Source organism: Pleurodeles waltl, chromosome 3_1, assembly GCF_031143425.1.
Source record: "Pleurodeles waltl isolate 20211129_DDA chromosome 3_1, aPleWal1.hap1.20221129, whole genome shotgun sequence".
NCBI classification, from domain to species: Eukaryota; Metazoa; Chordata; class Amphibia; order Caudata; family Salamandridae; genus Pleurodeles; species Pleurodeles waltl.
Genome location: NC_090440.1, coordinates 1,625,113,313 through 1,625,139,211, shown reverse-complemented (window position 1 = coordinate 1,625,139,211; position 25,899 = coordinate 1,625,113,313). Strand labels below are relative to the sequence as shown.

The 25,899-nt window shown below is 41.9% G+C and overlaps 1 protein-coding gene across 2 annotated transcripts in view; it reads right to left on the bottom strand.

Annotated features, from left to right (window-relative positions):
• The window catches only part of CERS6 (ceramide synthase 6), a 958,460-nt gene extending 932,972 nt beyond the window's left edge, over nucleotides 1-25,488 (bottom strand). Inside the window, exon 1 of one of the 2 annotated variants that reach the window (XM_069225278.1) lies at nucleotides 25,062-25,488. In XM_069225278.1, coding sequence (XP_069081379.1) covers nucleotides 25,062-25,231 — 170 coding nt within the window. In that variant the 5' untranslated portion in view covers nucleotides 25,232-25,488. The remainder of the gene's footprint in view (nucleotides 1-25,061) is intronic. The other variant, XM_069225279.1, reaches the window with a different exon arrangement.
• Nucleotides 25,489-25,899: the final 411 nt, after the last annotated feature.

The window sequence follows — 25,899 nt, the reverse complement described above, 5'->3', positions numbered from 1 at the left end:
CGTTATTAACATGATTTGTATCCTATATGGAGGAACGAGGGTTACTAGTAAATAAAAGCAAGACATTTTCCATTAGGGGTGGGAAAACGCTATAGAGTTCTCATGGTCTTATGATAAAAGGCACTAGAATTGATTATGTTAATTTGTTTTCATACCTGGGGATCATGTTTGACTGGGATGGGTCATGGTTGACGGCAATTAAGACTAACAGGTTACACTTCCAGGAAAACTATTACAGTGTCGCGTTGCTTTGCCTGTAAGCTTGGAAAAAACCCATGGGGACTATTGACAGTATATAAAGCTAAATGTGTGTCAACAGCCATGTACGGGGCAGGCCTCTGGGGTTATGCAAATAGTGAATCTTTGAAGTACCTCCTTTCTCTTCCACTGAGTAGTCCATCCTATGTATGCCATACCGAACTAGGGGTTTCTTTTATCCCGAGCTTAGACTGAACCTGGTCAAAACAAATCTGTGCTGATCATTGCTTACCTCAGTTAAGTACACTTGCATGCCAAATTAGTTTAGAATCAGCTGCTTTGTTACTACACTTGGTTTAAGCAGCTCTAGGGATAACCTTAGCTCTTCCAAGTGTATCAAGCACTCATCCTTCAGGGATTTCCTTCCAAACAGCACCTTTCATTAAAATGTGCTTAAGTTCGCCCCCGACTTGTTGCAAATCCCATAAGGTCCTATGAGAGCCTCCCTTTCTGTGTCTCGCCTACACTTGTTGTAACTGTATTTTCAATTCCTGCTTTCAGAGTTTAGTCATTCGTTCAAATGTTGTTGTATGGGAAATAAGCTCTCCTTGGAAGGCCATTTTCACAGCATCCTAAAGGACTCAATGACATCTTTAATGCGAGTGCAGTCACAAAGGATTGAGTTTGGAAGTGTGACTTTATTGATGACCTATGGTCTTGGAAATGGTCGCTGTGGGACTTTGAGCCCAATGTTAAACACACTGGGGCATGGTCGGATAGGATCAACACGTCTATTTTAGTATCCATAAGCCTGGTAAGTAGGGACTTGGAGACCAAGAAATAACTGAGTTGAGAGTATATCTTGTGGACGTTAGACTAAAACATGTAGTCACACTCCTGAAGGTGGTAGTGTTACCAGGTGTCTATGATAGCCAAATCTAGGATCCCCTGGGTTAAAGCTGTAGGTGTCTGAGGTTCACTCTGTCAGGGGTGAAGTTGGGAGTCCAGTGAGCTATTAAAGTCCCCTCCTTTTATTACATCACCCCATGCAAAGTGAGACTGCCTCGGGAAAAGGTCAGAGTACAACTCTTCCCTATCCCCGTAGGGCCATATACAGAAGCCATAGTCATCCAGGTAGAACCAAACATGCGATGCAGCCCCACCTGTCAAACCTCCTGATCTCTGCAGGTGCTGTCCAATTTAAAGGAAAGGTCTCGTCGTTGGGGAATAGCCACCTCAAATAACTTACGATTATAGGATGAGTAAAATTTTGTAGTGTACCAATAGGAGTAGAGATGTTTTGTATCGATTTGGAGGAGATGCGTCTCCTGTAGGAGTGCTACGTCTACCTCTTTGTGGCACAGCCAATTAGTCAGTGCCCTGCGTTTGAGCAAGGTAGTCAATACTTGTACATTGAGGGAAGTGATTTGTAGAGTAGTCATGGAAATGTAGGTAAGTGATCCCCACCCATGTAGAAAATGTAGTGTTCATAGTTTGCCCACCCCACGTCATCAAACCGGATCATGGTGCACGTGTCAATAAAAACAAACAAATACTAAATGACAATAACAACAGTAACACAGATGGGGATTTGAGCATCTAGTGGTTAACCCGGCCACTGACGGTCAAGGAGGTCAATAGACCTTCACACTAGAAAGAATCAATATGAAGAGTCGTAGTGAAAAACCAGTACAGTGCAACAGGAAAGGGGCAGGCTCCTGGAAAAACCCATGAACCCCAGGAGGTATAAAACATGTTAGCTGATTGCTAATAAGGCAGGGTGTCCATGGACCCACTTTCTCCAAGAAGGAGGCTAAGGCGGAGTGTCTTCATTCAAGGAAGGTGTGCGACAATCTCTGTCCGCTTGTCGCTGTTGTTTTTGTGCCTTATTCTTCACCTGTCGTGAAGGTTGGAAATGCCAACCGCCCCACCCATCCACCAATGTAAGGTCTCAGGGCTCATGAGAGAGTTCTGCATCAGAAGAGGGTTGCAAGCCTCATGAGGCTTACGGGTGGCAATCCTCTTGTCCTGGAAAGTGAGGTGGATGCAGCATGGGTAGCCCTAGTGATAGGAGATCTAGTAGTGCTGCAAATGCTGTGTGATGTACTTGAAGTCTTTAAGGTGAGCCAATGCTTTGGCAGATATGTCTTGATAAAAATAGATGTTATCACCTCAAAATACAATTGGTTCTTGTTTCAGGCAAAAATAGTGCCCTTTGGTAACGGTGTCAGGCACCAGCTTCTGTTGTTAAAATGTAGAGAACACCCTATAAGTGCTGTTGAGGAGGACCAGCTCCATATCAGGCAGTTCTAAGAGATGCGTCAAAAGAGCCTAGACATGGGCCTCTAGTTATGCAAGTCACCTGATCCAGATGCTATTACATCTCAAGCGATTCTCAAGATCATCAATCTTGTTGTGGAGTGCAGATTGCCTCCATTCCATCTTCTCTATGTGAGACTTTCTATCTATGTTTTCAAGAGCATTGTCTGCCACTGTCAAGTCCACTTTTGTGAGGTGAGAGTCAGTCTGACATAACATAAGGAGTGATCATGGTTAGTGAGAGCCCTGGTGAAATCTTGCAGGAGTGAAGTAAGATCCCTGCTGAATTCAGTGGGCAAAAGCTGAATGTCTTCTTTAGTAGTCGGAGCCTGGGAATCCCGGCTTCCCCTGGAGCAGGAAGCTGCACTAGGAGGTCCCCCTCCAGTGGGTGAGGGGGGGTGGTCAGATTCCTGAAGCATGTCTCAAATCGAGGAAGAGCAAGGAGGGTTTGCTCTGCTCATCACCATTGTTATGGGATGGTCAAGAAGATATCAGCACTCACAGTTCATACAGCAGGGAAAGATAGGCCACAATGTCTTCAGTTAGGGCTCAAGCTGGTGCTCAGGACATGCAAATACACTACTTTGACCCACCTTATAGGACCTCCAGCTTTGCGACCCTTCCAGGGGCTACAAGACATCGACTATGTCTGTCCCACAGTCTATTAAAGATGAATGCTTCCATCAGGCGTTATGGATCAGCAACAATGCTGGTTGGGGCAACAAAGAAAGAAGGCAAATGTGGCTCAAAGCTGGATATTCCTACACATAAACAATCATTTCAAAATGATGCTTTGGTACTACTATGCATGCTGCATTTTGCAGCACAAACAGAAGTGCCAAATCGCCATTGTAGTTTGTTTATGTGCAGGAAGGGCCACCTTCCTGCACATAAACAATCCATCTCCTCAACGCAGACACCCTTGCACTGTGGTGCAAGGAAGCTAGTGTTGGAGCAGGCAACTTAATTCAGCACAGGGGAGAACACAGGGGTGTGCCGTATTCCTGTAAACATGGTGCATCCCTGCATTTCATAAGTGGCACAGTGCGGCTCTGCTATTTTTGGCACAGCACCCTGCTGTGCCACTTTGTCGTAAATCTGGGCCAGTGAGCGTGAAAAAAACTTTGTCCAGTTAAAAAAAAATCACGATTCTGTTTTTAGGTCAATGGGTAGTCCACCGGCTACAAATTTGGAAATGGGAAAACAAGAGGAGGATTACAGAGCCAAAACAAAGGGAACCACCAAAGATCAGACTACAATATTGGCACCCAAGGATATGAATCCACAAAATAATTCATTGAATAAAAGAAGTCCAAAAGAATGTATGAGTTGGAGAGACAGTCAGCTTCAACGGGAAGAAGCATAAAATCATCCTCTGGAGCAGGAGTATTATAACCTTCACTCTGATGGCCAAAGAGTCCAGCAGGTCCATGTTCCATTCACTGCAGAATCAAGTTGGACGAATAATCAACCTCAACAAGCAAGAATTCTAATGTGGGCCTCTGGGCCGGTGCAACACTCTAGGTCGGACAAAGACAAGCAACTAAAAGTGGCTGCTCTTTCAAGGTATCAACACCCTGCGAAGTAGCAACCAAGAGGGGGCACAGGAGACAACACATTATTGTTAATTCCCTATTATAACTTGATGAGGTAATTCTACATCTTAAACAGACGAACCATTTTCAAACTCATAAATGAAATGTAGTCCCTAGCATGCATCACGTCTGCAGACTTGCGGTTGGTGGAGTTTACACCACATCTTGACAGAAGTGATAGAGAGGCAAAATTAACATCCTGGGCCTCCTCAGAAATTTTAGCCCAAATTTTGGTAAATCAAGACATCTTTTCCTCAAACCTCCCCGCTACACCCAGCCCACTGCTCCCATTAAAAACTACGAGGAGCTCAGTCTTAAGAGGAGCGGTAGGCATTGACAACATCCTGAGTAGATTAGAAAACCTAACAATCGTGAAGTGTTCAAGTATACTCCGTCAGTGCTTGAACCAGCAAGTGTATGTCGGCTCATCGCCTCTCAACAATCAGACCAAGTTTTGTCCTTTAAAGGGTCAAGCCAATAACTGGTCCCGACACCACTTACCCCACAGTTTAGCAGCAGGGAACGATAGCATAAACATCTGTTCTTGCAACACTCATTGACTGGAGAACCAACTACTAGATGTGGAGGCAACTGTGTTTCTCCAGATTTACTACATCATTTTGACTCAGGAAACTTGGCGCACAGAGCCAACCCAAATTACAGGCTAAGTTGGGTATCCAGCAACAAAGTCTCTGAAATTCTAACACCCTAAAGGTGGTCTTTCAATCTTCTGTTCCACCAAACACAACTGGGCCATTGAACAAACTGACTTTGGAGTTAGCTGGATGCTGCCAATCAAGCAGGTGCCCAAGAACGCATGTTTCCCTTATATGGTATTGCTGCTTATCAATTATACATTAATCCCAACAAAGTTCAAAAAAGAGAAACCATGTTAATGTTCTTTAAAATCATTTACATTCTCCAGAAGAAGTACAAGCATGCAATTTTTATTATTTCTGGAGAATTTAATGTAGACCTAGGCAAAGCCAACACAAAAGGGGGGTTCAAAACATAGCAGAATGAATCTTGGAAAGAGGTTTAAACATCTCAGACTGAGGCATCTGACCGGCCACTCAAAGGAGGTTTCACCCCCTTCAATTACTTTCTTAAGTGGCAAACAAAGTCCAACAATTGACTTCATGTTAATTAGTGAAGTAGCTCTGTCTCAAATCACCTCCTACCAAATACTTTTCCACTTAGAGAGTGTCCACTTTCCGAAATCCATCCGGATTCAGTTCGAATTACAGCAGTTTTGCTCAACAAATACCAGATTCGGTGCCCAGTAACCCATAATACAAAAAACTCTAAATGGCACGGCCCTGGAATAGAGAAAGTGATCTGAGAGGTTTATCGATGTGCGGGATCCATCAAAGTTGTCAAGAGTGATCTAGAAAGGCAGGAAAAACTTGAAACTGAACCAGGCGAGCGGGAAACGGCTTGGTTGCATTTATGTGACTCTCTGCTGACAAAATTTCCCACAAATAACCAACCTTTACTGTCACTAAATGGGGCAAATAAAAATGGAGGTCATGAAAGTCAACCATGGTACAAGAGAGAGCTGTGCAACTTATAAGTCCAAGTTATACAAGAAACAAGAAAAGTGGTAAAGGAGTTACGACTCGGTAAGAAGCCAGAAAAATCCAGGCTCTATAAAATGAAATCGCAATACAAGAAAAGTGGCTAGTGAGAAAAACTGTGCTACCAAGAGGATTTGTGGACTAAGCTCCTCATGTCCAGCAAACTGCAGAATAATAAAATGTTCTGGCAGCTGGTGAACGGGCTGTCATTGAGAAAGTCAAGACAACTTAATGTAGGTATTGATGCAGCCACCTAGGATGTGCACATGCACACAATGTACTCAGTACCAGCTCAAGAGGTCAAGAGTAAAGTCCTGTTGGCCACATGGAAATGCAAAACAAGCCTGGCTCCAGCTAACTTTGGCTTTGAAGTGAAGTTGGAAATTCGCATGCCTCCAAATAAACACGAGCACACCCACATCATCGTGGACTTAAAACTGTTGAAAGGAATTAATGATCTTTACCGCACAATGTGACTGCGAGACTCATGGAAGGGAATCATCTTCCATCTGATTTACAAGAGTGATAATCCCGCCTCTCCTCTAAACTACAAGCTTACAGCTTTAATTGACTTTGAAGCAAAGCTCTATGCATCCTTTCTTCTCCACCACTTAACAGATGGGAAGATAAACAGTTCATACCATGAAGTCAGACAGGATTTAGAGCTGGCATGGGGACACTAACAAACTTAACAGCACTATCCCTTCTAGCCAAGAAGGCGAAACATAGGAAATGTCTGCTATTTGCGTGTTTCATTGATCTCAAGTAGGCCTTCGACCGTGCCCCCCCAAGCTCGACTGTGGTAAAAACTGGAAGACTGGGGTCTCCCAAGTGGCCTACTGAAAGCAATCAATGAATTACATTCAGGCCCTGGGTGCAAGTAAAAATTAGAGAGTGGTCAAGTTACGAACAAAGTTCACACAACAAACGGCTTTAAACAAGGATGTGACTTAGCTCCAACGCTGTTTAATTTATATCTTAAGGACTTGGCTGGTGCCCTTCTGCTAGAAAATAGCCATCTACCCTCTCTGGCCTCTGAAGCAATACATTGTTTAAAATATGTGGATGATATTGTCTTACTGAGTCAAACTCCAGTCAGCTTACAGTGCAGTATTACCGCCCAAACCAGTTATCTGGACGAGCAAGGTTTTGAAACTTGAATAAAACACAGGTGGTTTGGCTGTTTGTTTCAAAATCCAAGTCATACGCTTGCTTTGCTAAAGGAAAACAGGTGGAGGTAGAGCCTTCATATAAGTATCTGGCATTCACAGTGGATCATCAAATGACTTTTGAACCTCATCTTGTCACTTCTCAGGCAAAAGCGGAGTTGTCCTTCAGTTAGCCGTCCGCTGTCGGTAATGTTGACTCGCTAAATTCCAACAAATACTTATGGGGCAGAAATCATGCGGGGCAAGGAATTAGCCTCCTTTAACCAAATTCAAACAAAGGCCTATAAAGCAGTGTTTCAGATACCAAAATCGGCTTCACCAGCACAGGTACGCTTAGAATTTGGGTTGAATAGTTAAGCATTCCAGCGCAAGTGTGCCTAATTCAAAGTTGGTAACTTTGAGCTGCTAATGCTGGCTCCATCAGCAATCTATGCTGGGTGGAATTTGAGGAGCAACAGTGTAGCAACCTAAAAGGATCATGGGGCCATCATTTAAATCAGGCAATCAAGGAACTAGACCTGCAAGTGGCATGGGCCATAAGCTTGGGGAAAGCGGCGTTCAACCGCATAGCAATGCCTTAACATGGTTCTTCTCATTTTGAACAGATGAAAATGCACTTGCACTAAGACGGCATGCTTCAACAATAATATTGTCATATAAAACTTTGCAAGCCCAGGTATACCTATCAATACAGTTTTCTCAAGTTCTGAAACACCAGTACATGCTTCAGTATGATACATCTGTATGATGGAGACTGGAAACTTTAGCCGCAAACTCAATCTTGTCATCTTTGCGTGTACAAGCAAAAGTCACTAGAACATGTTTTTTGTGTGTGTTCGGCACCAGCAGAACACAGGAAAAGATACTTGAAACAAATTTTTGGGAAACTGAACATTCACTCATGTAGAGAAGCAGTGATCACATGGCTAAGTGGTTCCTCAATTCCTGTGGACTGTAGGGGTGTAAAGTTTTTAATGCTGTTTTTTAAAGAAATGTCTAAAAAGACTGAGCAAGGTCAGGTTTAAGCCAAGAGCTCCTATTCAGTGCAATCATGCTAGTGGGTAGTCATTAACAGATATTTTGAAAAGTGGGCTGTGGGGATTTTAAGAAAAGTTGAGCGTTTGAAAGGTTTTATTAGTCCCTTGTAGTAGAGCTAGTAAGAGAACCCCTTGTTTTAAAATAGACAACAATCCCCCAGTAGTACTTATATAGATTGTTCTTCAGACGCACCTTAAACGGGCAAATTGATCTTGCCTGGACTTAAGGACCAGCCTCTAGGGAGGAAAGGACTCAGTTGGCTCATAACATTGCCCATCTAAGGATCCTTGTTGTATAAAGTAAGCTCTGGTGCCTTACAAGCTGAAATCGAGTGTTTTGTTTACAGGTCTCAGCGCACATTAACAGTTCAGTTTTTGTGAATATGTTTCTAGGTTAATATCTATAGGATTGGATTGTTCCTATAATTTCCTAGCACTTTTATGTTAAATAATGAGGGTTATTTTGCTTTGTTTAGGTTGTCTGGAAGTATGTGTATTGATTTTATAGCTGGCACTGGTTTTAACTAACTATGCGAATAAACCTGACTTTGACATGCTTTTAAACAAAACAGACCTGGGGGTAAATGTTGTGGTGTAGTAGCAACTATTGTGAAACATCATCTCTTTGTGCCCACAGAACTTTCTCCATTTATGAGAGATATGAATAGACTGTTCTTTTATGTGTCTCTCTCCCCCTTTATTGTAATTTATATTTTAATTACTTATCGCTCTCCAGAACTCCTGAGTACCTTTTCTCTTTTGATCTAAGGTGTTCACTTTTATTTTATATCAAACTAATCATCAATGGACAGTTTATTCACTAGGCAGGTGACTGAACTGAGAGAAAGTTAAAGGAATATTGTGAACTTCTTTCATCCATGAATTTACAAAAGATTATTGGTTCTACAGATATGAAAGGTCATATATTAGATCAGATTTGGACTGCGTAGTGTTTAATTGAAAACATACATATTGGATCTAAGTGTTGGTCAGATCATTTCATCAATGTATACTTAGTTGCCTTCATCTATATGACACAGAAAATAAAAAAATAACTTATTCAGGTCTGTAATTGGTACAAAATGGATCTAAAGTTTCCAAAGGGTCCTTAAAATCTCTCCACTGGTAAATCTGAATCTTTCAATGAAAATGACATAGGGCCTTATTATAAGGCTGGCAATCCGAAGACTACCAACCTCGCAGTGGCGGCCGGACCGCGTGGCTGTTGCAGTCCGACCACCACATTATGAGGTTGTTAGGCAGACCTGCCAATCTACCACTGTCTCCGCCAGGATCTCTGATGAGCTTCTGGTAGTCCTGATTGTAATCAGCCAGGTAACCATCCTGCTGATTACAATCTTGTTCACCAGCCTTTTCATGGGGGTGAAACCAGTGCGCATTTCAAGGGTGCTGGTGCAAACTGCATGCAGCAGCATTGCCGCCGGATCAATTATGAGCCAGGAACAATGCTGCTGCACCTTTCCTACTGGGCTGACGGGTCAGAACCAACATCCAGTAGGAATGTTGTAATATGGCCAGTGGGGAGACCACCACCTCGACAGGGGTCTCCTCACCACAGGTCTGGTTGTTGGGTTTTTCAACCCTGGTTGTTGGGTTTTTCAACCGCCAAACTTGTAGTCAGGCCCATAGCTTACAGGAGTCAGATTTGTCAGGAAGCAGGTATCCCTGGTCCTGTAAAGCCTAATTTAAAAAAAAAAAAAAAAACTCTAGAAACTAAAGGGACCATGTTCTTTTCAACCCCTATGGAGGATGTGGAGATTTGTTCCTCAGTGAAGCACTATGAGATAAAAACTCAAAACCTCTACTTCATTATACAACAAACATATTGATATAAAGAAATCGCTGACAGCCATTGAACGTATTTGCTACCAAGGACCTTCCTGTAAAAACCTTGAATCCATATGCTCAAAATACAGAAGGTACAAAATTAACTACTAACTTCAATTTCATTAAAGCAAAACTAGGATGAGTCAAAAACAGGCAGGAGCCCTATCACCTGTTGGCTGTAGCATGGTTGCTCCCAGAGGCGGTACACAGCAATTCAGGTTGTGGATGTCTTGTTGGCAACAGTGTCAGGAGTCAAGTGAGTGATTCTTCAGAACTTGGCAGTCACATCTGCCACATTCATGGCCGTTACCTCCGACGGACACAGCCATTGGCTGTGACCGCAAAGGGCAACAACATTAGCCTATGGCTGTGTCCGCTGTGGTAGCAACAGCCTCCCGCCATGACGACTGCCGCCGGTGGTCACGGGCGGTTCTTAATGTTCCGAGGAGTATATCAGGCAGTCGCCATTTTAGAGGCATGAAATGCAGTATATGGCTAAGAAAAATGTGTTACAACTCCAAAAATGCTGTTAATACCAATGCTAAGTGCATGTATTGTCCTATAATGTGGGTCATTCGATTTGGACACCATTTTGGTACATTGCCCGGCACATATGGCAACTTGCTTTGTGGCCCAGCCACAATCCCCCAAGGTAATTTAAGTCTTGGGTCATAAAGTTACAGTTGAGTGGCAAGTATTATGCACAAATTCTTGCTGTCCAGATAGATGACGTGTGCACATTTGTGGCAAAGCAAGGGGGAAACATGTTGCTTCTATGTCATTGACAGTGGTGGTGTGACTGTGTATCATGTCCTCAACTTATGACATGCCTTGTCAAAGTTTGTCATTGGTATGCCTAACGTATCTAGCAAGGGACACATTGAGTGACGGCTAAACTCATTACTGGTCCTACATAGGTACCCAGGGAGTGGAAGGATCAGACATCATCTTGTCTACTGTCCAGTGCCAGACCTTCAGGCCATGGAAAAAAGATCTACCATCTGAATCAGCAAACAATTTTGGATCTCTGTCATCAGTCGGAGCCAGATCTGATGCCTGCCATTCGCCATCCAAATAGCATACCACCCAAATCACAAGTCATGGCAGTTTTGCAATTCCAGGCCACAGGGTCCTTCCAAAATAAATTGGCCCTATTTGCTGGGATGTCCCTGGCTATGTTCAGTTTTTTATTGAAGGGTGTACTTTCAGCAATGTTAAAACACCTGGACAGCTACATCCTATTTCCTCGACGTGAGGAATTCGCACATGTGAAGTCTGACTTCTAAGGTTTGGCACACATCCAACATGTGGTAGGAGCCACTGATGGTACACATGTTGCCTTGGTTCCACCACATGGCACTGAACAAGTATATTATAACAGAAGAACTTCCATTCTATCAATGTCCAAGTTGTTTGTTTGGCGGACCTCTATATTTCGCAGGTCTGTGCCGGTTATCTGGTTCAGTCAATGATGCCTTCATCATGTGGAACAGTGCCATTTCACAGATTATGTCACGACTATACACAGAGAGGGCCTGGTCGATTTGTAAGTCATATAGGTCATCTTTGTTTGTATGCAATGTCTGCTGCACAAATTCAGATGGGAGGTACTCATAGTGGCACATAAGGCCCATTCCATTAAAGGGGACTCTGCATACCAAAACTGTCCATGGTTGTTGACACTGGCGAGGAACTCAACTACACCAGGGGAAGTTCACATCAATGATGCCCATGGAAGAACACGGTGTGTCATGGAGGACACTTTTGGGCACCTGAAGGCCAGATTTAGGTGTCTGGACAAGACAGGTGGAGCCCTCCTCTACTCACCCGAAAAAGTATGTAAGGTCATTGTGGCCTGATGCATGCTCCACAACATTGCCCTGAGGAGAGATATTCCCTATATTCCAGAAGAGGGGTAGCTAACAGTACCACCGGGTGAGAATCCTGGAATGTCAAGTGAAGATGACAATGATGATGAGGAAGGTGAAGACTTGTGGGGCGATCTCATCAACCACTACTTCACTTGAGTACAAGTATGTAATGTTATGTGATTACTGTGACTTTATGGGGAACTGTACGGGTCAGGATATGGTAAGTAGAGTATTTTTTTCCAATAGATAAGGGATCTCATGCTATGTAGTATACAGCCAAGGTTTGCTTGCTAAGTCAGACTTGAAAATGTTGCTACTTTGATGTTCTGCTTTGCTTGTGTCAGTCTCATTGCACTGTAAGTGGATCTACTAAAGTTTGATATGAGGTTTGGGCCATAGGTATTTTTTTTCCTGCCTAAGCTCCTTGTATTTTGTTGTATCTGGTGTCTTCACCATGCCATCCTCATGTGGGTATTTCAGAGTTCTAACATTGTCAGGTAGCTGTTGCTGTTCTGACACACGAAGTGGACATGGATTGATCTAGGTACTGTTGGTCACAGATTTGGGGTGTATGAGTCCTGTGTCAAAGCAGCTTGGACAGTGGGTGGATGGAATTCTGAAGTGCACAATATATTTGTCTGATGTACTGAGTCGGTCCAGTTATCTCATGTGTGTGATCATGTGGCCTTGCAACATGTCATCCAGTGCAAACCATGCATTATCCCTTCACATTATGTTGACAATGATCCTGTATGTACTTTGTGTCTCCTCATTGCAGTAGACAGTGCCTGTGCCACAACACTGACATAGGTTTGTGTCGTGCCATCAAATGCTAGCTCATTGTAATAGCATGGACAAAGGATCAGGGACTGTTGTACTTCCCTCTGTCTGTACCATGGCTTATGTTAAGTTGGCATAGATGGTTTTGGTATGTGGTAAGGCTCTAGCTATTGACAAGATATACTCATTTCTTGGCATATTCTATGGTACAAAGGCTGACAAATCCCTTTCCTCTGTTGTCTGGGGGACGGTACATTTGTGATGCAACAACAATTGAAGTCCAAAGTCCAGTGTCCTACAACCATGGAAAACGGTTAAAGAACAGTCAACAGAGTGAATCTGTGGCACACAAAGGAGTTCCTTCAAGAACAGGTCACTTGTTGGCAGTGGTTGATGTCTTACCATCCTCACCTCCTTGAGTCTTGGGTGGACGTCCCCATTTGTGGAGAGCTCTGCTATTACAAAGGCAGGGGTGTCTGAGGTGGGTGCTTCCCCTGACAGGGCTTCCCTTCCAGGTGCTGCCACAGATGTTGAAGGGGCTGGTGTTGCTTGGCCAAAAGGTAGGGGTCTGGTGTTGCTCATGGCCCCAGATCAAGGTACTACTGATCTCCCTGAACACCCATGTTAGGGAGGCCAGGATGGTGTTGGTGGCCTCACACTTTTCCAGAGACTCACAAGGGAAGTCCCTCTGCAGCTGCTTCATCTCCCTGAGTTCGGCACGTACCTGGCCCATCACGCCTTGGGATTGTTGGTAGGCTACCAAAACTTTGCTGATGGTGTCCTGGTCAGGACTATCCCCGGCTACCACAAGCCGCAGGCCCACACCATCCCTCCCACGCACCCTACCCCTATGTACCTGTACCCTCAGCACACCCTACCCCCTTCCACTGGTTCCACTTGTTAAAGGACCATCATTGTCGAAGGTGTTTTGCTGTCACTCAGGATCCTGGACTGGCTGCCTGAGATGTTCATGCAGCTGGGCTGGGAGGAGTCGATGTGTTCACGGTGAGGCTCACTGGTGTCATCTGACCAGGTTGCCCAGATGAGCCACAGCCGTCCTCAACGTCCAGAAATCCAGGAGTGGTGTCCTCACAGAGGGTCGTCATCCATAGGAATAGTGGCAGTCTCTTCAGTGGTCTTGGTATTCACTGTGGGGGTTTGACCTGTTGATGTGAGAGATACAATGTTAAAGCTTGTATTGTGACATCTACCTCCAACAGTAAACAGTGACATATGGCTAAGGCCATGTACACATTGTATTTGCAGATTTCCCTTATGTGATAGGTACACATGATATCACTTACACTGACCTGACATTTGGGTAACATACCATTCTATTTCAGTCAACAAGCTTCAGAATGTCAGAGTTTATTAGCACTTGGAAGGATGGTCATCGACTCATTTTTTGCGAGCAATGGAGGTGAAACAGTGGCTGGGCAGGATGTGGTACAGCTAATTTTATGATCAAGTTGTCTGTTATGGAGGCAGACCCAGAACCTTGTTGTATATGTGATAGTTGTCATCATGTGAATGTGTCTGCTGCCATTACCATTCATATGATGCATCTTGGGGCCTTTGATCTGTCTCAAAATATTTTGCCACACAGGTTGAGCTTTCCTTCCTGTCGACAATTTTTTAATCTTGGCATAGCTGCTCAAGATGGATCTAGGTGTTTAGCCACATAACAGAGTGTACCCTGATCTGTAGCTTTGCCGTTCCCAGGTGGGTATGCTTCATTTGTGAGCTCATAAACAGACTCACAATGACTTATGGACACTGACCTGGTTATTGGAGTTACAGGGACTGGCCCTCCTGAGATCTGCAGTCATGTTACTCCAAGTACCCACACAGTATACAGATGTCATCATCTCAGGTGAGTACAGTTCAAATGCTGAGTAGAGGGAAAAGGGCCATTGGAGCTGAGGACACTTTGGTGGCTGAGTGTGGTGACAGTAGCACTGCCTTCTGGCCTTAGCATTCCTGTCAGTGCCTGTCCTACCCACACAGGGTACAGTTGTCATCCTATCAGGTGAGTACAGTTCAAAGGCTCAGTAGAGGGAGAAGGGTCATTGAAGCAGAGGGCACAGGGGTGGCTGAGTAGAGTGACAGTAGCAGTGCCTCCTGGTCTCAGCATTTCTGTCAGTGCATGTCCTGCCCACACAGTATACAGATGCCAACCACTATGGTGTGTACATTTCAATGTGGAGTTGACTAACAAAGTAGGTTTATGTAGGATACACTGTTCAGGTTTTTTGTAATGGTGGAACAGTGCCTGTTGGGAATTGTAGTGGTCAATCCTTGTGCTACACACACTATACAGAGTTGTTGTTGCCCCAGGTAAGTCTAGTTCTCATGTTGGAGGCCAGACAGGGGTTTATGGACATGAGGACACTGGGCTGTTGAGTGGGTTGACAGTGAAGTTGACAAAAGGTGATCAATTAGCATGTATGACAATACATTTTTCTGATATTTTGTATTTGTGACTTACCGACTCCACTCCCCCGGGTATTCCTGTCAAGCCTTTAGGATGCAGGGTGGCCAAGACCTTCTCCTCCTAGGATGTGAATTGTAAGGGAGGAGGTGGGTGCCCATCACCAGTCTTCTGGACATGCAGCTGGTACCTGGATACCGAGGAACAGACCTTCCCACTGAGATTGTTCCACCTCTTCCCAATGTCATCCCTTCTGCACATAGGGTGGGCCTACAGCATTCACTCTGTTGACTATCCTTTGCCATGTTGAATTTTCCTGGTGATAGTAGTCTGCTGGACATAGGCTCAAAATAGAGGTGGCTCTAATGTAATGATTTCATCCACCATGACTCTTAACTCATCTTCAGTGAAACTGGGATTTTTCTGGGGTGACATGGTGGTGATATTAAAAAAACTGATAGATGGTGGGAATCAAACAGGTGACAGGGAGTAAATTGAGTAGTGAGGTATAAATAGATGTGATAGAAGTGTGTTGAGGATGTGGATGGTTTTATCTTTTTTGATGATGCGCTCTGGCTACGGTGTTTGGTGTTGTGGATGCAAAGGATTGTAGTGTGTGAAGGGGTGTGTTTTATAGCATGCTTTGCAGGTGTGTCAGGTGTGGCGATGTGTGTCAGCTGCGTTGTTTTCAAAACCATCCAATGTGGTGTTGTGTTTTTCTTTGTTGACCGTGAACCGCCGTGGCTTGGGCCACCACTGGCGGACCACCATGGCTGACTGCCACTGCGACTTTGTTCTCATAATGGGTTCGGTGGTTGGTTGACGAGCTGTCAGTGCTGCTGGTTGGACCGCCTATTTCCCCCCCTCCAGAGTACTGGCGGGTTAGGTTTTTTGGCTGGCTTTTGTGTAACTCATAATACGGCTGTCTATATCACGGCCAACATGGTGGTCTTTTGGCGGCTGACACTATGGCGGTCTGGCAGTCAGACCACTAAACTCATAATCAGGCTTTTAATTCCTGGACAGTCATGAAAGACATAAGAACCTCTATAACCTTGCACTAGACAAAAATCATCAATATGTCATCAAAAGAGATTATACTGACAGATTGCCTGAAACTAAGACAAGTAACAACACTGACTAAACCTAAACAGCTTTCATCCTGTAGACACCCTCCCTTTCTCGACCACTGTAATAAAGAGCTATGTGGCCTCACAACTAAACCACCATATATATATGAGCATGGTCACATCAACACCATTCATTCAGGCTTCGGAGAAGGCCGAAGTACAGAGGGAGTCATGCTCTCAAAGATGCACTACACTTCCAAGACAATGGGGATGCATCCACCTCACTTTTATAGACTTCTCCCCATACTTTCATACAGCTGGTCAATCTCCTCTCTTCTACAAGTTAAAGGATTGCAGGGTGATGGGGGAAAAGGTGTTTGGACAAAATATCAGATTAAAAATATTGTGAGACAGAAATATTGGAAAATAAATACTGTGATACACAAGTATAATGCTGCACAAATATTGTTGACAGAATTATCTTTTTTAGGTAAGTTATACTGTGTGCAATAATATAAATGTTTTAATATTGTTTTCAATATTATTGTGGTAAAAATAGTTTTTTAATTATTTGAATGTGCTTTAGTTGATATATTAATTTTAAGTGTCACTATTGTTTAAATAAAGGTTAAAGTTTTTTTAAATATAGTTTGGAGTTTCAAGTGATTTTCAAATTTTTTTTTTTAAAGTAATTTATAGTGTCATAGCGGGTTTAGTTTGTAGGGGGATAAGGTGGGAAGTAAATTAAATAATAATTAATTATTAATTGTTAATTAATTTTTTATTGATTTAAAGTACGTGACTTATGGTATGCTTATCTATTTTGCTTATACTTTAGTTGTGGGATTCTAGGTTTAGTTATAGTCTGCTAGGTTGATAGGGTCTAGGGTAGTCAAGTTAATTATTAATGGCTTAATTAATCATGTACTAATAATTGTTAAATATTTCATTCATTTTTAATTAGGTAAAATATGTAATACTGATTTATTTCACTAATACTTTTACTGTGGGATGCTATATTTGAAGGGGTATAGGGTGGGAAGTTATTTAATCAATAATTAATGTATTATTAATTATTATTTGTTAATTATCTATTTCAATTTTAAATATTTAATTTATGAAATATTTAATTATTTGAATTATATTTTAGTTGTGGGCTGCTAGGTTTGTAGGGGTCTTGGTTGGAAAGTTAATCAAATTTTAATTAATTAACAGTTAATTATTACTTGTTAATTCATTATTTCATTTACTTTCAATATATAAATAATGGAATACTTATTTTTTAAGCTATATTTTAGGTGCAAGCTTCTACATGTGTAGAGGTATAAGGTGAGAAGTTAGTTTTCAATACTTGAATAGCAATTATTTGTTAATTCATTATTTATTGAATAATAATTATGTGAATTGATTATATTTTATTTAATTGATTAATGTAATACATAGTATTTATGTGAATTATATATATATATATATATATATATACATATATATATATATATTTAGGTGAAATAATATTTTTATATTAAGAGTTCAATATTTTTTTATATGTTTATGGTGTTACTTATATATATAATAATAATAAAATATAATGTGTTTGAAGTAAAGTACTTCCCCTACTCTTACTTAAACTGCAGTAGGAATCTTAAAATTATTCTCTTTGCAATTTGACAATTTCCTTTCTGCAGCGCTGTTTGGAGTGGGAATAGTAAATTTCACCCCTCTGGCATCAAACGCTTTCCCTACTGTTGCACCGACTTGAGTAGGAATAGAAAATGTTACTCCTCCAAAGTCCTTCACTTTCCCCAATACTCCCTAAACCAGAGTGTGGCTACTATATTTATTCTTCTTAGACTCCATTCATTTTAATAATGATAGCTAAGAGTTTATAGCATTGTTTATTTATTTTTTTAATTTACAATTATTTGTTTTATTTTTACATTTATTTTATGGTACAATATGATACAAATTTATTCTAATGTTTATAGTATGTTTTGTAAATGTGTTTTGTGGATTTTTCAATGTTTATTATTGTATTTATTGTGGACAATAATTAATATATTTTGCCTTATATGATTTAGATTTTTAAGGTTTTATTGTGTGTGATATATGTACAAGTACAGATATATATATATAATATATATAATAGATATCTATTTACATTCTAATGTAGGTTTAAAAATATGTATTTTAGTTTATGTTAATTTAAATAATATGCTTAATTTATTAGAATTAATATATATATGTTCATATCGATACATTTAGAATTTTAAAAAGTCAAATAACGTAAAATAAAAATATTTTTTAATTATGTTACACCCTGTGTGTTTGTGTGTGTGTGTGTGTATATATATATATATATATATATATATGTATTTATATGTATATCAAAGTCTTTCATTCCTATGACAAGGATGTGGCGGACACTCCTGAATTACAATATGAATTTATTTTACAAAGTATGGCCCCACCAACGCGTTTCGACCATAGCCTTTACACACACACACACACACATGCACACACACATATTTATTTAGAGAGATTTCTATAAATATAAACACACATATGTGTGTGTTTATAAGTATATATTTATATACATATACAGTATTAACTATTCATGAAATATATTTACTTTACATTATATTAAAATTACATACCAAAATATTTAACATTTACTACTTTTTTTTTTTTTAAGTGTATCCTTCTCTATTTTTGATTATAGTGTCCACAATATGTTTTTTTCAATATTTTTGTACTTACCACTATAAATATAGGATCACAATATTATAGTAAGCAACATTATTTTTCAATATTTGTGACAACAATATTACTTGCAATTATATAGTGTCAGAGATCCAAAGAAAATACTTAGCTCTTTTTACTCTTTTCTCAAGGTTTGTAACCAACAAACTAAAATAAACAACACTTTGTCAATCAATCTAACTGGCTATAGAACGACATGTTCCTAGGGTAATATCCTCACCAACACTTTTCATCCTCTACATCAAACCTATCAGTTCTGTCCTCAGTCACACCAATCTCATCAATTGAGTGTGTGCTTATGACACCTACCATTATCTCAAAGTATAGTTCCCACAAGACATCACATACCTAACGTCTGTTCTATCAAACAGCCAATCCTGGGTAATGAGTTAGCACCTCAAAATGAACCCACTCAAATAGAATTTCTCCTTATCTAAATCCAGCATGCCTCCATTCCTGTTAAAAGTTTGCCTGGCTCCCTGAAGACTGGACTGTGGACATGATCAAATATTTTTAAAATGTGCCTCTCTCATGTTAAGGCAAACTCAATGCTGCAGGAAAGCTGATCTCAGGCACAACTACTCTGAGTACATCACACCTGTATTTATCACTCCCTAATGGCTTGAAATATAATCTTCAAGCTGGGCTAGATTTTCCACAAAGCACTCCACCAAGACAACCCAAAATACCTATCCAAAAACCTCATGTCATTCAGAACCTTGATCACCCTTCAGAAGCTTGAAATATATATTACCAATTCCTCAAGTTCTTTAGAAATTTCTCAGGTGTTGAAATCAGGATAGGTGGAAGTGGGGAGCAGTGGGAGGTGAGGTTGGTAACCCTCTTAAATAGAACAGTAAATTGAATACTGAAGTGGCTTGCTTAGCAGAGCTGATAGAATGTTAAAATGGTAGGTGATAACATTTGTGATGGGCAGTGTCTTTAGAATTGTAGCATTTTCAGCATCCCTTTATAGGAGGCATGGGTGGATTTGTTGGTAGCTTGGGTGGGATGCAGTTCAAGATATTGACATCACTTCCAGGGAAGGGTTGAGCAATCGTTGCCTCCTTTTTGAAGGTAAGGAAATACTTCTGTAAACCCCTTCTGTTGCTGTTCAATTATTTGCATGTATGACTTTTCTATCTGTAACTATAAAATGGACTTCACTCTGTAAAGTACTCTGACACCTGGAGAATAGGTGTCAAGCGGAGCATCCATGGCAATGCACCATGTATCTTCTTGCCCAATTTCCTCAGGTGGTACAGACAAAGGGAGAAAGGTGAAATGAAGCTGCAGGCCCTACTATAACCCAGTAGAGTCAGGGATGGCTCATTGTACCATTAAGTGATATCTAAGTGGGTTGAAGCCTTTGGTTTTACTCTGTTCTTAGATCATGCATTGTATGAAACCTTCATTTCCTGTAGTAGCCACCTATTGGAAAATATGTCAGCCAAATGCAACATGTGCAGAGTGCATAGTTTGTGATTAAATAATTTCATTACACAGACCTAATAAGTCAAACCATCCAACTGTTCACTGTCACCTAAAGAGCGAGATCCAGAAGAGCACCACAGAAGAACTCAACAGACAATTGCTCTGGTGTTGACTCGGTGTTTGCTCTCTCCCAAGAAGTTCCCTTTTGATCGTCCACTTTTAAGGATCTCTTCCTGCTGTGTGTTTCAACTTGCGTCACTCGTTTAGTGCAAGAATCAAGGAAAAAATAGAGGAATAATGGGAGGAAATTCAGCTAATTAGTGTGTACCCCCCCATTTTATTTGAAACTCTGGGATGTGTGAGCTGAGACCTTTCACATTTGTCCAGCCACACATATTCTGTAAAATACTACATTTTTACATTTTCACAGCATCTCCCACAATTGTCTGACTAACTTTATTAAGTGAAGACGCTGGGCTGTTATTGAAAACTTTCAAAATGCTTATAACCAACTCCCCATAATCTGCAGTATGAGTATAGGATAGCCTACTACGAGGCAGATGATTCAGTTTTGAGAATTGAGGTGTAAGATAAATTATATCCTTCATTTGTCCCTTTCAGCTAGCTGCTGCACTGAGCTACTGCAACTATTTTGCTGCAAGCCTCGTGTCTCTGCAGCATGAACATCACTATTACATTGGATCTCAATGTTGGTGCATGCAATCAAAACCAAAATATTCTCCAAAATTTGGCAAAAAAACACATCTGAACATCAGATTTGCTATACATATTTAAGAATTGTGACTTTTGTCACGAGGCAGATCTGGAGCCAGGTCTTATGAACAATGATTCGGCATATGTTTGGGTGCTCTTCATCAAATCCACGTGTAGCAAGCTTTTGCCATGGGTGGAGATACTAGAGGTGTTCACAGAGAGTGGGTACAGCCTGAATGTGCATTAAAGCATGAGTGGTATTTAGTAAGTGACACTACATTGCAGAGAATAGGTATTGCAGAGTAGTAATAAAAGTTAATTATTTATAGTTACACATTTGATTCAAGTCAACCTGTATCAGAAGGTGAAGGTGTATTTGTAGAAACTTATGGTGGTTATCTTGCCAACAGAGAAGGAGGATTTCGAGCACTTACGAAGTCACTTTTATTTTGTTGTTGAATGATCATTCCTCCATAGAGCAGCTTACAGCTCCAGTGCTTTGAGACCCTCACGGGTGATTTGCCATGCTCTATAAGTGATTGATTGATTGATTGTGCTTCAGTTTCAGGTTGGTCAGTTTCATAGTGAGAATACAAACGGCCGGTTATACATGGTGTCTTTAGGGCATATCCATTCACTTTTAAACTTAAATGCAGATCATTCGTTGCCGATTGTCAAGATATCTTGTTTTGCCTCTAGAGACCCATTCTGACCTGCAGATATCCGAGCATATCAGTGTGATAAGGCACAGTGATTATATCCATTGTCTCTGTTTTTTCTAGTCCCGTTCCCATTTCTCTGTTTCTACTATTGTCCAACATAGTATATTTTGAACAAATTAGTGATAGCTGCAGAGAAAGGCGAAAGAGTCCATTCCTTCTGTTGCATCCAGAGTACAAGGTTAGTGCTTTCCCACACTTTTGATACGTGGGACATTCTGTTCCTAATCCAAGTTCAGTGGATACTTTCCCAAAGGCCATTTCACACCTTATTTACACCTCTGTCTGGAAAGCCAGTTTCAGCCAACATCATGAGAGCATTGTCAGTCTTCCTGGAAGACTTGTGTGCCCAGGCTTCAATTGCCAGGACCAAGGGAGGGGAGATGTCTTGGGAGTACCACATGGGGACTTGTGACCGACTAGAGACCATCACACTTGGTTCACGGGCACAGCATTCCCAAACCACTGACGAGTCTAGGCTTCAAAAGACACTTTTAACAGATGTGTTGGGCAGGGGGTGGATTTGGGGGTCAGTAGAGAAACACAGAAGCATTGGACCGTGTTCCCTCCCATCTCGGCTTTTGGTACACAAAGCATACTCTGATTTTGGTGTCATTAGATCCAGGAAATACATTGTTCTGGAGTAAAATGCACCATGGGAAGTTTGGCAATACTTTACTCCTAGGATTATGGTCACTCACTAATTAATAGTTGGTCTCTTATGTGCCCGTACTTCAGCATTTACACAGAACATAGGAGACAAGGCATAGACGTCCCTGCTCTCCTAAAAAAAAAAGACCTCCTCCCTTGTGGAGCAATACCGGAGGATGGCTGCATCTATCCCTTACTTCATTCTACATGTACAAATAGCATTCCAGGTTACTGATGGCCCTGATTCTAACCTGGTTCAAATGGATGGATGTAACGGACTCTGCTGGGACAATTGCCGGTTGGAAAGAGCCTGTTCCAATGAGTGCATGCTGGGAAAATGCAAAAGTCCTGAATGCAGCGAGAGATGCTAACCACAGAGAACCCAAACCAAGTGAATTGTGTGCCGGAACCCATTTCCTGAAGACCCATTGTTTGGACCTAAAAGGAACTGTCACTCTAAGAGGAATCCTGTTGTCCTGGAATAATTCTCTGCTGACCTGTGAGGTGCTTGGGGAAAAAAGCAGAGCTGTCTGGCTGGGGGGTGACTCTAAAACATTTTCAAGACGGTTAAGCAATGTGGATGGTATCCTGATGTGTCAGAACATTGCAACAACTTAAAAAATTATTTGAAACTTTTCAACAATATTCACATCAAAGAAGCAAAAATAATTTATTCCGATGTGTAGAAGCTTTTCTTGACTGTTTGAAGTACCTTTGATGAGGCAAATAATTCCCCTTCAGTGAAAATCTCAGTGCACTGCAGCACCCTGGATGATGCTTAAGCCAAATACACTACGTTACTGGTCCATGTTCACATTTTCATCAAATTCATTTTTGCCACAACTTTTGGTCTTTGTCCTATTTTACTATTTTTTAAATATGTTGCTTAGTAAAAGCTTGTATTTTTTTAACAATTCTGGTTTTGGCCCTTCAATTTTTTTCTCAAATATATGATTGTTTCGTTCTGTTGTTACACATAACACCGCCGGTGTTTTCTCAAGGGACGTCTTTGTTGCATTAGCCTAGCTACGAAGGAACCTTAAATAAACCTTCTCGACAGCTATGGATGGGACTCTGCGAAGCAGCCCAGCGAGCCCTTTATACCCATCGAAACAAATAGCACAACAGAGTGGGAATAGAACTGATAGGACACTGCTCTACTTTAATTTAGTCTGACTGGTCAACCTTAAAATTTGAGCAAGATTATTGAATTTTCATTTAACCCAATTTATCAAAGCCAAACAATAACTGACATGGTGCCTGTAGAAAGTGGCAAAAAGGCATGCGCTTCCTTTCCGTATTCATTACTATATAACTTCAAAAAGGTACAGTTCAATTGGCTTGTAGCTCATTCATTCTTTTCCAGTTTCAGAGCTCAGATCAAGTTTTTGAGAACACCGGCACTCGGTGGAGGTGTGCTTCAGTTTCATTTCAATACACTCTAAAATGCATCATCCACCATCTTTATAAAATAATGCCAGTATATTGCTTTTACGATAAAAATGCGTGCAACATTTGGAGTTGGCCATTTCACTGGACGTTAGAGCACAAGGAATGTATGACGAATTTCTTATTTCAATTAAATACGCCACATAAATTTTAATTACCGGCCACTAGGCTGGAAGAACCTGTGTGTTTCCGATTTGGCAGGCTATGCAGCTTCTAAGTCCCTCGTGCATGAAAACCAGAATGAATGACAACGGGGAACCTAGTAGTAACAAAACAAATGTTCTATGCTTTAACTGATCGTGCATGAATCAGTTAGAAAACAGACAGAGGTTTAACGAAAAATAATGCCCCACCTGCAGAAGTTTGTGAGGACCCGTAACGACTCCCTTATCTCACCACTATTTTTAGGCTTTAGACTGAATGAATCCCTTCCAAAGGCGCCCCATGCGCCTCATAGGTTGCAGGGGATTTGGTTAAACCCCTGAATACACAGTAAACTCACGTAGCAACGTGCAATCACATAACATGGAAATGCCGTGCGGCGTACTTTTTTTAAACCCTGAAGGGACCCTTCGGCTGCAAGTGAGGAGCATGTCTTATTCCCAGGGACATGGGACTTTTGGGGGCGTGTGTAATTCTTACAATATTCAGTCGCTACCATAACGCAGGTGCTGCGCTGTCATTGTCAGTGGAATTTCGCCTCCTAGTGACAATCTTGACACGGGTTGTTCAGTGCGTGTAACAACGCGATCGCAACTGCTGCAGGGACCTTGTTCTCACAAAGGTAACAGGACAAAGAACACGATTCGGGAAACGCGTACCCTGAGGAAGGCTCGCAGTTGTGCGCTGTCCACAGCACCCCCCGCCCGCACAGGCAGAGCACGCTGTATAGCCACAAACCCTCTCGTAATGACCATCCTCAGCAGCCTTTCTTTCAAACAGAAGCAGGGTAATCTGGACCGAACACTGTAAAGGGAACCGGCACTTCGTATGCTAAAGAGATGACTGCTGCCAAAACTCTGCCTGCGCCTAGCAATGTGCGAGATCCAGCAGGGAAGCATGTGCGTTTTCAATGCATACCTTGGCCTCGTGTACAGAATGCATGCGGCACTGGTTGTGACACGCGCATGGTAGGCGTGTTTTCAATCCATACCTTGGTCTCGTGTACAGAAAGCATGCGGCAGTGGCTGACATTGGTCATTCGCGTGGCACACTTTTTGCACCTTTTAAATTATGACTTACACTCTTTAACGGGGTACCTTTGGCCCAGCCTGTGCCATATTTGAGGAAAATAACTGTCGCATGTGTCATTTGTCATTCTACGAACCATGTACCAGTCCCCCTGTGATATGCTGGAAGACTTCTGGTGTATGTCAGTTTGGCAATAGGGAGTGTATGTCTGACAGAACACATTACCCGGTGCATAGATCCAGGCTTACCTCTCAAACACTAGCCGGATCATGAAGATGCAGAATGCCAAGGGGAAAGCGAGGTAAAGATCCTCCGCCTGCGGGAAGGAAGACTCCTCCGTGTTCTTTAGATCCGCCCAGGTAACATTGTGCGGCAGCCAGAACCTCTCGTTCCAAAACCAAGCTAGGATACCTGCCATCTTCTCCCAGTGCGCTTCTCTGGCTGGCGCTGGGGGCAGTGATTCCAGATGTGGCTCCTAGTGCTGGTAGACTCCTCAGTGTCCCAGGGCAGTGCTGCTGTAGCTGCTGATGCGAGCAATCCCAGCTCTGCCCTCTTCCCTTTCTCTTTCCCTTCTCTGCAATGGGAAGGGAGGGGGCGGCCCTAGCAAGCAGAAGCTGCTCACTGCTACCTCTCAGCACAACTCCTGGCTGCCAGCCGGGTGTACGAACTTGAGATATAAGCGGAGCCTCCATTGGCTCCTTCGCGCACAGAGAGAGATTGGTTCCTGCACGGCCTTTGCTTATTGGACGCTGTAATTTCTGTGACCTGTTTTCGCATCTGGCTTGGTCTCGAAAGGATGAGACAAGGCAGGTTGCGCACCTCTTTAACCTCCTGCTCAATTGTATCTATTAGCCAAAAGGATAGTACGCCTGAGCACATTTAACAATTTGCGTAGGACAATTATGATATAGCAGTGAATTAAATGAGAGTGACCTATCAGCAAAACGACAATCATAACAAAGCAATGTTTTAACAGAGAATTATTTTTCAGTATAATGTGTTTGGCAAGAAATATACAATGGACCGCACGAATCTCCACAAAGTACATCAAAATCACTTTGAAAGTGGTGGACTCCCAAATAAAAA